Raw genomic sequence first — 13,333 nt, 5'->3', positions numbered from 1 at the left:
AGCTGCCATCCTCCCAGGAACCCAACACAGTGGGCCCGTGTGGGTACCCTGAGAAAGGGTAGGTTAAAGCAGGTGGACAGGGCTACATAGGGAGTCTAATGCCAGATCTGCCCAGGACCCAGCTCCCATTTTGTTGACTTCATCTCCCAGCTGCTCATCCCTCTGAGAGTCCCAGAGCCTCTGAAAGACAGGTCCAGACATGTCCATGCAGGAGGGTCTTTGACCTGGGCTTTCCCCTCCCCTCAGCTCTGTCCAGGCCTCCTAGCAGATCCTAATGCTCCTCCCCCACCAACCTTCCCTGGCTTTGTCCTCTCCTGCTTTGGATGGCACCTGTACCTCAGAGCTGTCTCATCCCTCTCTTGTACAGCAGGTACAGCAGCCCTAGCAGCCCCCGCCACTACTCTTCTCTCTGGGCCCAGGCTTGGGGCCCCAGGGGCTCTCTTCCACCAATGAGGCAATATCCATCACCTGCATGGCAGCTAGGACATCCTCTCTGCCCTGTGGCTGTATCAATTATGGCCAGAAATGGGAGCAGGATAAGGGAAAGTGGGAGAGCAGGCCTCTTACCGTGAGGAGGTCCATGGCTGCACCCGCCTATGCTGGTAGGGACGGAAGGACTTAACTCCTGCTCTGTCCGCTCCCCTGACTGTGCCCAGCTTCCTTTTTCCTACCTTCGAGTTCAAAACCCCGCCCTGGGCCCTCCCTTTGCCGGGACCAGCTGCTCCCCCTCTGCCCTGTACCCTGGAGACTGGAGGAACTGGTGAGTACCACACAGGGGAAACTTCTGGGAAAGGGGAGAGGACATAGTTGCTCAAGAAAGGTGGGAATAGAACTGAGAATGTCACAGGTGGAACAGACCTTAGAGACCCTCTGGTCTAACTGCCGCCATTGTACAGATGGGGACTGGGATTTGCCCAAGGTTCTGCAGCCGAGCCTAGACCCATTCCTTAGTCATCAACCCATCTGATGCCTTGAATGGCTCTGCAAGTAGGAGGATGGGGGTTTTCTGTTACTGAGGGTTAGTTCTGGGTCCAAGATGAAGAACTTGCTTCAAGTCACACAGTAACACTGTTACCTGATTGTACCTAGGGAGGGAACCCACACAGGGTACTGGGAGTTAAGGTCATGGGATGCTGGAGGTTAGTCTCATGCTCAAAAATCACTCTTGACTTCCAAGTATATCACAAGACTTATCTGCTAGGCAGTGCTTTTATTTCACTCAGTCTCAGTTTTCCTTCCAGGAAAATGGGCACGAGGATGCACATCACTCACTGAGAGGAAGGCGTTCTGGATTATGTCCCAAAGCCCTAGAGAGATCACCAGTTCTACCCTAGAAGTTCCAGAGGGGAAAAGGATGGAGCTGTCTTGGGAGAACAGGGTGCCATGGTGACAGCAGCCTTGACAACTGGGAGTAGAGAGTAGGCTGGGCCCAAAGGTGCCCTCAAAGAGTCCGGAGGGAATGAGTGCATAGAAGGGGAGAGGACAGCTTGCCCTTATCGGCTCTTCTCAACTGTCATGAGCTCCACTCCCCAGCGTTAGTCACAGAGGGCAGGGGGACCAAAACCACAGGACCTCATGGTTCACGTCTGAGGAGTCTCCCCACAAATGCTGGCATGTTCTTCTACTTCTCCTACTGAGAAGTACAACTGGCAGAGAGGGCACTGGACCCAGGAAGCGGGTGGTGAGCTCTCTGGGGAGGATGCCCACAGTAGGGACTGCGACGAAGATGGTGATGAGGAAGGAGAGGCTGGCTGAGGTGGGGAGATCTCTCCACAGGTGGCAGCGTGCTGGGGAAGAACCTCAACACTGAAGGAGCCTAAGGGGGAGAGAAGGAGGTTAGCAAAGTCGGGCCAGCTCCCAGGCACGATGCCACCCCAGTGTAACTGTTTCTGTGGGAAATTTGTTCTGGCTGGATATCCTACACCAGACACTGTCTGGTCGTGAATCGGCCAAAATTATCAAGGGTTTCCTGTAGGCCTTACACTGTGCCGGGAGCTGGGGGGCGGACACCTAGGCCTCTCCTTCTGGACTGTAGAGTTCAGGTGTAAAGATAAACTATGGCCACAAGTGACTGTGATACAACACAGAAGTGAGAAGGGCTAAGTGCAGGGCAATCTGAGAACACCGCTGGTCCAGCTGGGAAAGATGAGCTGACAAGATCAGAGAAGACCTGGTAAACAAGAACCATATGAACAGGGACTTAAGAGAATTGGGACACGGGGGAAAGAGTTGGGAAGGAAATGCTAGGCCCATTCTGACAGTATTTCCTATTGCTTTGTTTCGTGTCTCCCCTGGGGACAGGGCCTGTGTCCCTTCCTCAGCTCAGCCAGCATAATATAAGCATTTACTCCAAACCGACTTGTATGTAACTGTGGAGAAGACTGGGGTCCAAGTTCAAATGTTCCCTGGCAGCGTTCTCAGGTCTCTTAGTCCTCCTGCAAGTAGTAGTCCCACAATAAGCCCTGGGCCCCAGCAGCTCACCTGCACAAATGGGGCACAGGGCAGTATCCTGGATCCCACTGCTTTGGGCCTGGCGTCGGTGGTATTCTCTCTGCCCTGCTTTTGCCATCCCCCGCTGCTTGGGCCGTGAGTTCGAGCTGGATAAAGGCCTGTGAGAAAGAACAGTTAAAGACCAGCTATTAGTAAGAGGCTACAAGGGCTGAAGGAGCCTTGAGTTTGGTTGGAAGAGTGTGGACTCCTTGATGTGGAGCCAGAAGCCCTGGCTGGAGTCCTGGTTTTCCCACTTGATGTATCCAACCTCAGGGAAGTCATTTAACCCTGAACATCTGAGAACAGAAGTTCTATTATTGCTTTCAGGTTTTTAAAATTATTCTTTTATTGAGATATAATGCATACCCAATAAAATTCATCTTATTAAAGTATAATATTCAACAGGTTTAGGATATTCACAAGGTTGTGTAACTACCGTGACTATCTAATTCCAGAACACTTTTATCACCCCAAAAGGAAAACCTAAAACCATTAGTAGTCACTACCCCCACCTCTCTTCCGCCTCAGATCCTCGAAACCACTCATCTACTTTCTGCCTCTATGGACTGACTGTTGTCACTTAGCTTGTTTCAAGGTGCATCCATATTGAAGCTTGCATCAGTACTTCATTCTTTTTTCATGGGTGAGCAATATTCTATGGTAGGAATAAACCACATCTTGTTTATCTGATCATCAGCTGATGGACACTTAAACTGTTTAGACTTTCAGCAATCATGAATAATGCTGCTATGAGCCTTTGTCTATATGTTTTTGTGTGAACCCCTATTATCAGTTCTTTTTTTTTTTTTAAGATTTTATTTATTTATTTGAGACAGAGAGAGAGAAGTACAAGTGGGGGAGGGGAAAGGCAGAGGGAGAGGGCAAAGCAAGGCTCCCCGCTGAGCAGGGAGCCTGACTCAAGGCTCAATCCCAGGACCCTAAGATCAGGACCTGAGCCAAAGGCAGATGCTGAACCGACTGAGCCACCCAGGCACCCCTGTTATCAGTTTTTGGGGTCTATTCCTAGGAATGGAATTATTGCGTCATACGGTAACACTATGTTTAGCTTTTTGATGAACTGCCGGACTGTTTATCAGGGTGATTGTAATATTTTACATTTTCACCAGCAGTGTATGAGAGTTCCAATTTCTCCATATCTTTGCCAACATTTGTTATTGTCTTTTTTTTTTAATTTAAATTTTTAAAGTAAGATCTACAACCCACATGGGGCTTGAACTCATGACCCAGAGATCAAGAGTTGCATGCTCTACTGACTGAGCCAGCCAGGTGCCCCTGCTATTCTCTTTTTCATTACAGCTATCGTACTGGGTGTGATCACTGTGGTTTTGATGTGCTTTTCTCCGATGGCTAATGATATTAAGCTTCTTTTCATGTGCTTATTGGCCATTCCTATATCTTCTCTGGAGAAAAGTCTATTCAGATCTTTTGTTCATTAAAATTTAGGTTTTCTTTTTATTGTTGAGTTGTAAGCATTCTCTACGTAGTCTAGAAACAAGTCCATTATTACATATGATATGCAAATATTTTCTCACATATTATGTGGGTTCTTTTTATTTTCTTGACAGTGTTCTTTGAAACAGAAAAAGATTTCAAGTTTAATGAAGTCCATGAGATACAATGTACTTATATTCAGATTCTAATTCACCAAAGAGCTCCCTCCTTATTTAACTGGCAACAAGCGGACAAGGATATCTTTTCTCTATTTACCCTTTAGGTCCAGGCCCTGAGATCAACATACAGACACAAGGGTGCTCTGACCCAACTAAGACACAGTGGGGGAAGAGTGACAGGTGTAGAAGGGCAATAAGGTTTGGGGAGGTGATCTGGTCTTTCAGGCTGACCTACTCACCTGCAGGCTTGTACTTTCCGTCTCTTTGTCCTGCCCACATGATTCTCTGAGTTCTGCTCCTCTGGTCTGAGCTCTGTGTTAGAAGTACACATTAAATCTAGCATATTAACAAAAATAAAAAAAATATATGATGTTCCTTCTTGTTTTTTTAAGACTTTATTTATTTATTTGAGGGAAGGATAGAGAGCATGAGAAGGAGGAAAGGGGCAGAGGAGAGGGGGGAAGCAGGTTCCCCACTGAGCAGGGAGCCCAACATGGGGCTCGATCCCAGGACCCTGGGATCATGACCTGAGCTGAAGTCAGATGTGGAACCAACTGAGCCATCCAGGCGTCCCATGCTCTGCCTTTGAAATATTTATCACAGTCTGGAGTTTTAGACTTACTTGTATGGCATGGAGAAGTCTCTCAGTTAGGGTAAGAGCACTGCTATTTTATTTACTGTGGCATCCCTGACACCTAACATGGAGCCTTGCACATAGAGATGTTCAATAAGTATCTATCAAATGAGTGGCAAAAAACCCCAGCAACAACCATTTGTCTAGCCATTCCGAACTTCCAAAACACTTTATATAGGATTTAATATGAAAGGCGCTTTCATAGCTCCAGTGCCCTGACTGGGTGACCCCAAAAGGTTAGTTCCCATTTTCTGTCTCTTAAAATACTAAACTACCTCCTTCCTCATGTGTAGACAGCTTCTGAAATGACTCCCACTGAATTTAGGCAGAATCTAACAACTTGCTTTGAATGAACAGAATACAGCAAAAGTGATGGGCTGCCACTTCTGTAATCAGGTTCTAAAAGACTGACTTCTTTCTTTTTACTTTTTTTTTTTAAAGCTTATTTATTTTTTAGTAATCTCTATGCCCAACATGAGGCTCGAACTCAAACCCTAAGATTAAGAGTCTTATGCTATTCTGACCAAGACAGCCAGGCGACCCAGACTGACTGACTTCTTGCTAGCACTCTCTCTCTTGCTCTCTAGTTTACGTACTCTGATGAAGCCAGCTTCACTATAAGATGCTCCAGGGAGAGGCTGGTGAAGAAAGTGAGGGAAGCCTCAGTCCAACAGCCCATGAGGAACTGGTTCCTACTAAGCACCTACTGAGCTAGGGAGCAGATCATTTCCAGTGGAGCCTTGCCGTGACTGTAGCTTTGGGTCAGATCTGGACCCAGAGGATGCTGGTAAGCCAGGTCCAGATTCTTAACTATGAGAAACTGCGAAATCATAAATATTGTTGTAAGCTACCAAGTTGTGGGGAAATTTGTTTATGCAACGATAGGTGACCAATGTACCCTATTTCTGCAATGAGACAACATACTTATTATTTCAGTAATTTATTCAGTTCTTTAAAATGACAGATAAATTGATTCCTTTAAAAAAATTTTCTCAATGAAACAATGAGTGAAACCAAAGGTTTTCAATGAGAACTCTACGTGTTATCTCTTTTGTTGTCTAGACCAGATAAAACCAAGAACCGTGGGGTTCAAATCCTGGATTTGCCACTTATTAGCTGTGTGATTCAGAATATTGAAACCTTCTGAACCTCAGATTCTTCTATAAAATGAGTGTAACTGTAACAGTATCTACTTCATAAGTTTGTTATGAACATTAAATAGTTAAGTAATAGTTAAGTTAGTAAAAGTGCCTTAGCAATGTCTGGTGCAAAGTAGGAGCTCTGACGTATTTAATCCTTTTTTCCTTTGTGATAAAACAGTGCTATTCCCTTACTTTATTTCCCCCATTAAGCTCCATACATCACCACCCTGACCTAACCATCCTACCAAAGTGATCACAAAACATTAATACTTCAAGAGGCCAATATACTATGTGGTTTAATTCCTTCACTTTGAAGATGAGGGAATTGAGGCCCAAAGAAATAAGGATTCCTGATTTCGAGGCCAATACTATACAATATTTGATTTCTCTTCTGGTAACAACACACTGACAACTGTCTGTTCTCCCACGTGAAGTCCCACTGGTAAGGGATCCTTGTATAGCAGCGATGGATTCTGGGAGAAAGGATGGTACTAGAGAGAGTGAGGACCCAAAGGCAGGTGGTGGGACTCACCTGTGCTGGCTGGCTGACTAGGACCTGGTTCTGAGGGGCTGGTTCTCCTGCTTGCCATGCTTGGGGGGAACCTCCGGGCAGCTGAAAGCACCATTCGGGCTGAACGGCCCAAAGCCCCTGGCTGCAGCTGCTTTAGGATATTCTTAAGCTCTGAAATTTCCTTGGTGCTCCTGCAGGGTCACAGACATCACTCGGTTTCATTAGGAACAGAGACCCCATTCTGCTCCCCCAAGCCACTATATGTAACCAAGAAAGCCAGTTTGATATACAGATAGGGTTAGGTCTAGAGGATGTGATCAAGTGGGGAGAAAGGAGGAAGTGAGTGCCTGTGAGTGACTTGGTAGCTTTTCTTTTTTTTCAGGAGAAAGAACTGAGAAGTGGACAAGAGACCTCCATTCTGGTAGCTACGTACGTTTGGGGATCTGGGAAGAATGTCCTCCGAATGGAAGGATTAGCCAGCCAGGGGCTGGGACTAGACTCCTGAGCATCAGAGCCCTGAGAAGAAAATGGAGAATGAACTACAGACATTCACCACCAGGGGGCACTGCCACCTAGTACCAGGGATAGTTCCAAACCTGAGTGCTTCAGCTTAACAAGTATGTATATTCCGCATAACTTTATGTGGTAGGTTTCCTTGTGAGCGCACTCTCTCCCAGCTGCAAGATATGAGATTCAGTAACTTTGTATACTTAGTTCCCCAATGCTAAGGATTTAGTCATAATCTTGAAAGATCAAATATATGCTGTCGGGAAAAATGGGGCCATGGGACTGATAATCATGTGCAAACTTTTGAAAACATACATATATATGCTTTCAAAATATAAATAATATATTATAATATAAAATATATTATATATATGCAGCTTCAATCTGTGTGTATGTAAAGTTGATTCCTGTAGGTACAAAACTCAAACCACTTATCTCCATACACCTATGTGAGAGAAACTAAGTATACCCCTATGTTTGTCTATATTGAAAGTTCTCTTTTGAACTATTTGGGGACATTCTTATCATTTTTCTTTTCTGAATATTATGTAGTAATATTGTTCAATTTCCAGTATGATTTCTTTTGTGAACTTTTTTGTTCACCTGCAACTACAAACCTACCAATTTGGCTACCATTTCTAGCCACTGATAGAAAGATATGTGTATGTGTGTATGTGTACATAGATACAAGTATTAGCCTAGACACTAGGACTAGCCACTATATGTAACTATCACAGGCATTTTATAAAATGTCTACATGTGATAATCACACAACAGATCATTTCTACATAGATTTGACTTATGTGGTATGTGCCACAGTTTCTATCTTGTCAATATTCAATTTATCTCTGCCAATTCATCTGTACCTGTTTCCTTTTTTTTTCCAAATTTCCTTTTTCCCTTGAATTTAAAAGAACTAAAGATTTTTGTCTTTAACTTGCAGCTCAGATACTTCTATCACAGATTCTTTTTAATCTTTTAAAATTAATTAGTTAATTAGTTTTTAACGAGGCTCCCTGCCTAGCATGGAGCCCAATGTGGGTTTAATTCCTATATTCCTAATTCCTATATTATCTCCATGACCTTGAGATCCAGACCTGAGCTGAAATCAAGAGTCCAACACTTAACTGACTGAGCCACCCAGGTGCCCCTATCACAGATTCTTTTAAAAGTAAACATCTTTCGGGGCGCCTGGGTGGCTCAGTGGGTTAAGCCACTGCCTTCGGCTCAGGTCATGATCTCAGGGTCCTGGGATCGAGTCCCTCATCGGGCTCTCTGCTCAGCAGGGAGCCTGCTTCCCTATCTCTCTCTCTCTCTGGCTGCCTCTCCATCTACTTGTGATTTCTCTCTGTCAAATTAATTAAAAAAAAAAAAAAAAGTAAACATCTTTCTTATAATGCATGACCTTGGCCTCATTCTGCAAGTACAAGAAGTAGTATTTTTTTTTTAGATTTTTTAATTTTAATTTTATTTTTTATAAACATATAATGTATTTTTATCCCCAGGGGTACAGGTCTGTGAATTGCCAGGTTTACACACTTCACAGCACTCACCATAGCACATACCCTCCCCAATGTCCATAACCTCGCCCCCCTCTCCCAAACCCCCTCCCCCCAGCAACACTCAGTTTGTTTTGTGAGATTAAGAGTCACTTATGGTTTGTCTCCCTCCCAAGTAGTATTTTTATTCACATTCACAGCTTATTTTATTTATTTAAGTAATCACATTTGCTGTTTAATATTTTATAAGTGCCATTACAGTCTCATTTTGGACCTAGCAGTAATTTTGAAATAATTTTCCAGGGTTTTTATTTTTTCTTTACCTTGTCTCATAAATTTTACAGTGAATGCTACTTGAAAGCACAACCAGATGGATGTGGAGAGATGGCTTATTTAACTTTAACTCTAAGTGAGATTAGGAATTGGGCTCCTGAGCACAGGTTAAGTGGAGTCAGGTGGCGTGGGTTCAAATCCACTCCAAGACTTATTTAGCCACGTGACCTGGGGCATCTCCTCAAGTTTCTCTGTGCTTCTGTTTCCTAACTGGAAAACCAGAGCCACAAAAGACCCTATTTCACAGACCTAAAAGCCCTTATGTTTTGTTATCACTGTCATACACTATTATATCATACACCATTATTACAACACAGTAGGAAAAAAGCCTATAGAATTTTAGAAATCTTAGATAACAAAACTGAGTGCTACCACTCACGTTTCCATGTGCCAACCCTCTCTTGTAGAAACGTTTCGGGATCTCTTTCGCCGTAGTTTCAGAGGTGTGTGCAGTATGTTTGCGTACAATATGTGTGCATATATATGTGAGGTGTGTGCAATATGTTTGCTTCTGCTGTAAACGTTCAATGCCTTTCTGACATTATGGCTCTGGAGCTGCTGACTCCCTCCTCAATCCCAGCAGGGTCTTAAAGGTGCAGAGTAATTGAGAAGGCCATATTAGGGAGATACGATTTTTTGCGATAGCCCATAATTAGGGAGACCACATGTCCTGGTTTGCTTGGGACAATACTGCTGTCTTGATAAAATTCACAGCACTCTTTTTTTTTGCATTCCAAGGGACTCTGAGTTTGGATGGTAAATTTTATGGCGTTTCTATCTACAACTTGCCCCTGAACGGTGAGTTATTCAAAAAGCCTACTTTGTTCTACGTTCTGTGCCAGCTGCCAGGAATCAGTGTGGAACAAGAAAAACAGGTTCCTAATCTCACAGAGCTTGAGTCTGATGGGAGACAGGCCAGGCCCTAGGGTTGTATCTCCACTCACTCAGGCCCAGGCGCTGCAGAGCAGAGCCAGAATCAGCAGAGTACTGGAAATGCTTCAGCGGGTCTTGCTGCAGATTTTTAACCCTTCCAGGGAAGGAGGAGGAAATCTCAGACCACGCTTTACTTTGTCTCAGTTCTTTGGGTCTCCCCTGAGGCTGTATGGCAAAAGCATCTCCTCCTTCGTTTTCTCTTCCCAATGTCCAGTCTCTTGTTTTTCTCAGTAACCTCAACATTGACTCCAGGGGCTGAACTTTTGGCTATGTCAGATGTTTGGAGCTTCTAAAGATGCAGTGTGTGCACAGGAAGTGCTATGGTACAGGACAGGAGACTTGATTTCTAATCCCTCCTTGGCTTTGATTCACTGTGTGAATCTGAATATGGAAGTTTCCCTAGTTGAGATGTAGAATGAAGTACGGAATGGTCTCTCTGTATTTTTTCACCTCTAGAATTCTATGACTCTAGCTTTGTGTGATTCTGTCTTTGTACTTGTTTGGAGGGAATTATGATGGAGGGTACTGGAAAGGTAAATGAAGACACCAGGGACAAGAAATCAGGAAGAGTCTGAATGGGTTTAGAAGGAAAAAAAAAACCTAGAAAATTGGCTGAGAAGAGGGGAGGTACACTGACCAGATACTTATCCATCTTATCCACCAGTATGTGTGTGCTGTACAGGGAGAGAAGGCAGGAAAACAGATGAAATCGCAGAGCACGTATCTGAGATTCTAACTGGCTCCCCTGGCAGGTGGGTCAAGCAACAACAACGACAGAGACATGGTAAGTGAGCCCTGGGACTCACTTACTTGCAGTTGCCAGAAGGAAAAGTCTGGTGAAAGCCATAGCCCACAGAAGCCTACACCTAAAGTATGAGATTAAGTTTGAATCCAAAAAGAGACTTCATTCTTGCTAAAGAACAAGTGGTCCAATAGCTGTGACACTGTACTGAAGCCTCGCTCCCTTGACTCTCCCACAGGTCAAAGGGGAGGACGGGCATTCACTCTTACCTGTAAGAAAGGGTAGCAAGCCCATTTATATTTTTATTTGAGCATGTGAGTGTCTATCCCTCAATCAAGCACCAGCTTTCTAACCAGAAACTGGAAACAAAAAGTGGAAAAATATGAAGTCCTTGTTCCATCACTGTACATACCTGGCTCAGCCTAGAGCTCTCAGGGGCCGAGGGACCTCCCACAGGGTCATCTAAGGAGTCCAGGGAGGAACACACCCGGAGGAAGGCCAGGCCAAAAGACTGCTGACGTGTGAAGGGTTGGGAGCAGGTCAGGCGAAGTCGATCCCATGACTCACCTGAGGCTGGCGCCAGGAAATCATCTCAAGGGAAAAAGAAAGAAAATGAAAGGGACAGGAAATGCATGTACCGAGGGGAGAGAGGACAAGAAGGTCAATACTGGGGAGAGGAAAGAAAAGACAGACCGTAAACTCCAACAACTCCAGTTTGTTGGTAAACTCCAACAAAAGGAAGAATGGAGGTCATGAGTAACTGGCCCGTTCGGCCTCGGTGCTCAGTGTCTGGCAGTGCCAAGCAGGCCAGGCAAGGTGTGCTCGTGCCCAGTGCCTCACCCTTCCATATTCGCCCTTCTCTGTCAGGGTTCCACACTGTGCCCAGTACAAGCACATCCTCATTCTGCACCTCTCCAGGAGAGGTCTCTCAATGTCTCATTTTGACAGGAGGTACCTGCAAAGTCGGGGTCTGAGCAGACCCTTTCCTGGCGCGTTGACTGAGCTGGATCTACCCTTCCTGGACCATGAGACTTCAGCCTCCTCCACAGCACTCTGTGGTCTCCAGACTCACTCCCAGTATGACATACCAGTACCGCAAACCTTTCTCGCCTTTAATTCCCAGTGCTGTCTGGTAGTACCTCATCTCCCGCACCTGAGGTGCCCCTCCCATATCAGTCTTCCCTCACAACATTACAAACACCTCTGTTGTTAATGTGGACAAATCCTCACTAGACTCTAAATCCCCAGAGGCCAGGAATCAGGTCTCATGTTCTTCTGCAGTGCCTAGTGAACACAGATCTGCACTGACTGGAACTCAGGAAACACTGGGCACCGCCTCATTATATCCATCCGATAGCTTTCCATCACTTACATAAACATTATTCTCCACTACCACTTATTCAGTGGTCCATCCTTATCTGCAGGGATCATGACCTGAGCTGCAGATAGACGCTTAACTAACTGAGCCACCTAAGCATCTCTCCTTACCGTCTTTAAACATGCGGACGCCTGAGCGGTTTTTCCCCTGCTTTAAGTCGGCTAAGGACATTAGCATGGTTGCAGGGAGCAGGGTGACAAAAGGTCTATCCAGGGACCAGGAAGAACGGCCCACATCAATTTGCAGGAAAGCAGAGCCACAGTTACCTGGGGACAAAAGGTTAAGAGAAGAATTTAAAGGTAATGGGAAGATGTTCCCTTGACTGCATAAGGAATTGGGTGGGAAAAAAACATTCTTCCCTTCTAGAGCTAGTTGGAGGCCCAGAAAGGTCAAGGAGCACAGAGCCAGCAACTGAAGTGGATGAGACCTCAGTCCACAGAAAGATGAGATGAAGGTTCACGGTGGTCCTCCCAGCCAGAAACCTTCTCTGACTCAGTAGACTTGCTGCTTCTTTGTCCTCTGGCTCTGGCAGGCAATGCTAATCTCCGTCTCTACTAACCTCTGCTAAGGAGCCTGACATCTCTCTATCCTGACAGAGCTGAGACCAATGGTCTTTGTCAGTTCTCTACTCCAGAGAACTCTAAGGTCAACCTTCTCAATGTATAAATTCCTATGGAGCCTTCTCAGATTGGTGTGGAGTGCTCATCCCCCAGCATGCTCTTGACAATGATATTTAGAGGTGTAGACAGGTTGTATTTGTTGGCACTTATAATTATGTCAGCGTCCTAAGGCTTCACCCAGACTGCTCAGATCAAAGTAGGGCAGATACGTTGCCTAAATCAGGGAATGCTATCCCCATTTCATTCTATGTGAACAGAACCCTCAGAATTTGCCAACACCATACACCTGTTCCAAGAGCAAGGGCCACATCTCACTTCACACCAGGAAGGGCTTATTCCATGAAAGGTGCTCAGCTAGACCGAATTGGGACACTCTGGTGGAGCATTTGGAGGGCAATGTTACTCCCGTGTGTCTCGCAGAGGTTTCCAGAGCTCTGAGAACTCACTTACCCACATCAATGTAGCCAATGGGCACTGCCCTCTCCAGCTGGAGTTCTACTTTCAGTTGCCCACTCTTGTCCTGAGGACTGCTGAGCCAAGGTCCTCTCGGACTATCTGGGTTCAGCAAGTTCTCCACAGGATACTTGGGATCCTAAGTCAGAGAGAGAAGGAGAACATCAGAACCTTCACTGAGCCAAAGGCTAAAGAGGATGCCCAAGAGGAGGGATCCCTACATTCCCAAACCTTTCCAGGCATTTTAACATGACAGAAAGATACTAGATGGGAGTTATCATGTGCCAGAGGATTTACAGACCTTTCAACTGTCCTTCTACCAAACTACCGCATTTCACCCTAACACTTTAGTTTACTGTTTAGTTTACCTAACATTATTGCTTCTTAGTTTGTTAAATGATCAATAAACTGAAGCCTAGGTTCAGAAACTTACCCAAGGTTACAAGAGCTAAATAACCGA

The 13,333-nt window shown here is 45.2% G+C and overlaps 1 protein-coding gene across 1 annotated transcript in view; it reads right to left on the bottom strand.

The window, feature by feature from the left end:
- The window catches only part of XNDC1N (XRCC1 N-terminal domain containing 1, N-terminal like), a 39,468-nt gene that overhangs the window by 18,986 nt on the left and 7,149 nt on the right, over window positions 1–13,333 (bottom strand). Inside the window, 10 exon segments of the mRNA XM_044258615.1 lie at window positions 741–762; window positions 764–784; window positions 1,708–1,816; window positions 2,482–2,609; window positions 4,361–4,433; window positions 6,430–6,599; window positions 6,842–6,924; window positions 10,835–11,013; window positions 11,911–12,066; window positions 12,871–13,012. Coding sequence (XP_044114550.1) covers window positions 741–762; window positions 764–784; window positions 1,708–1,816; window positions 2,482–2,609; window positions 4,361–4,433; window positions 6,430–6,599; window positions 6,842–6,924; window positions 10,835–11,013; window positions 11,911–12,066; window positions 12,871–13,012 — 1,083 coding nt within the window.

Source organism: Neovison vison, chromosome 7 (assembly GCF_020171115.1).
Source record: "Neovison vison isolate M4711 chromosome 7, ASM_NN_V1, whole genome shotgun sequence".
In the NCBI taxonomy this organism is placed as follows: Eukaryota; Metazoa; Chordata; class Mammalia; order Carnivora; family Mustelidae; genus Neogale; species Neogale vison.
The sequence above is the reverse complement of the archived record's forward strand: the minus strand, read 5'-3'. Positions and strand labels throughout refer to the sequence as shown.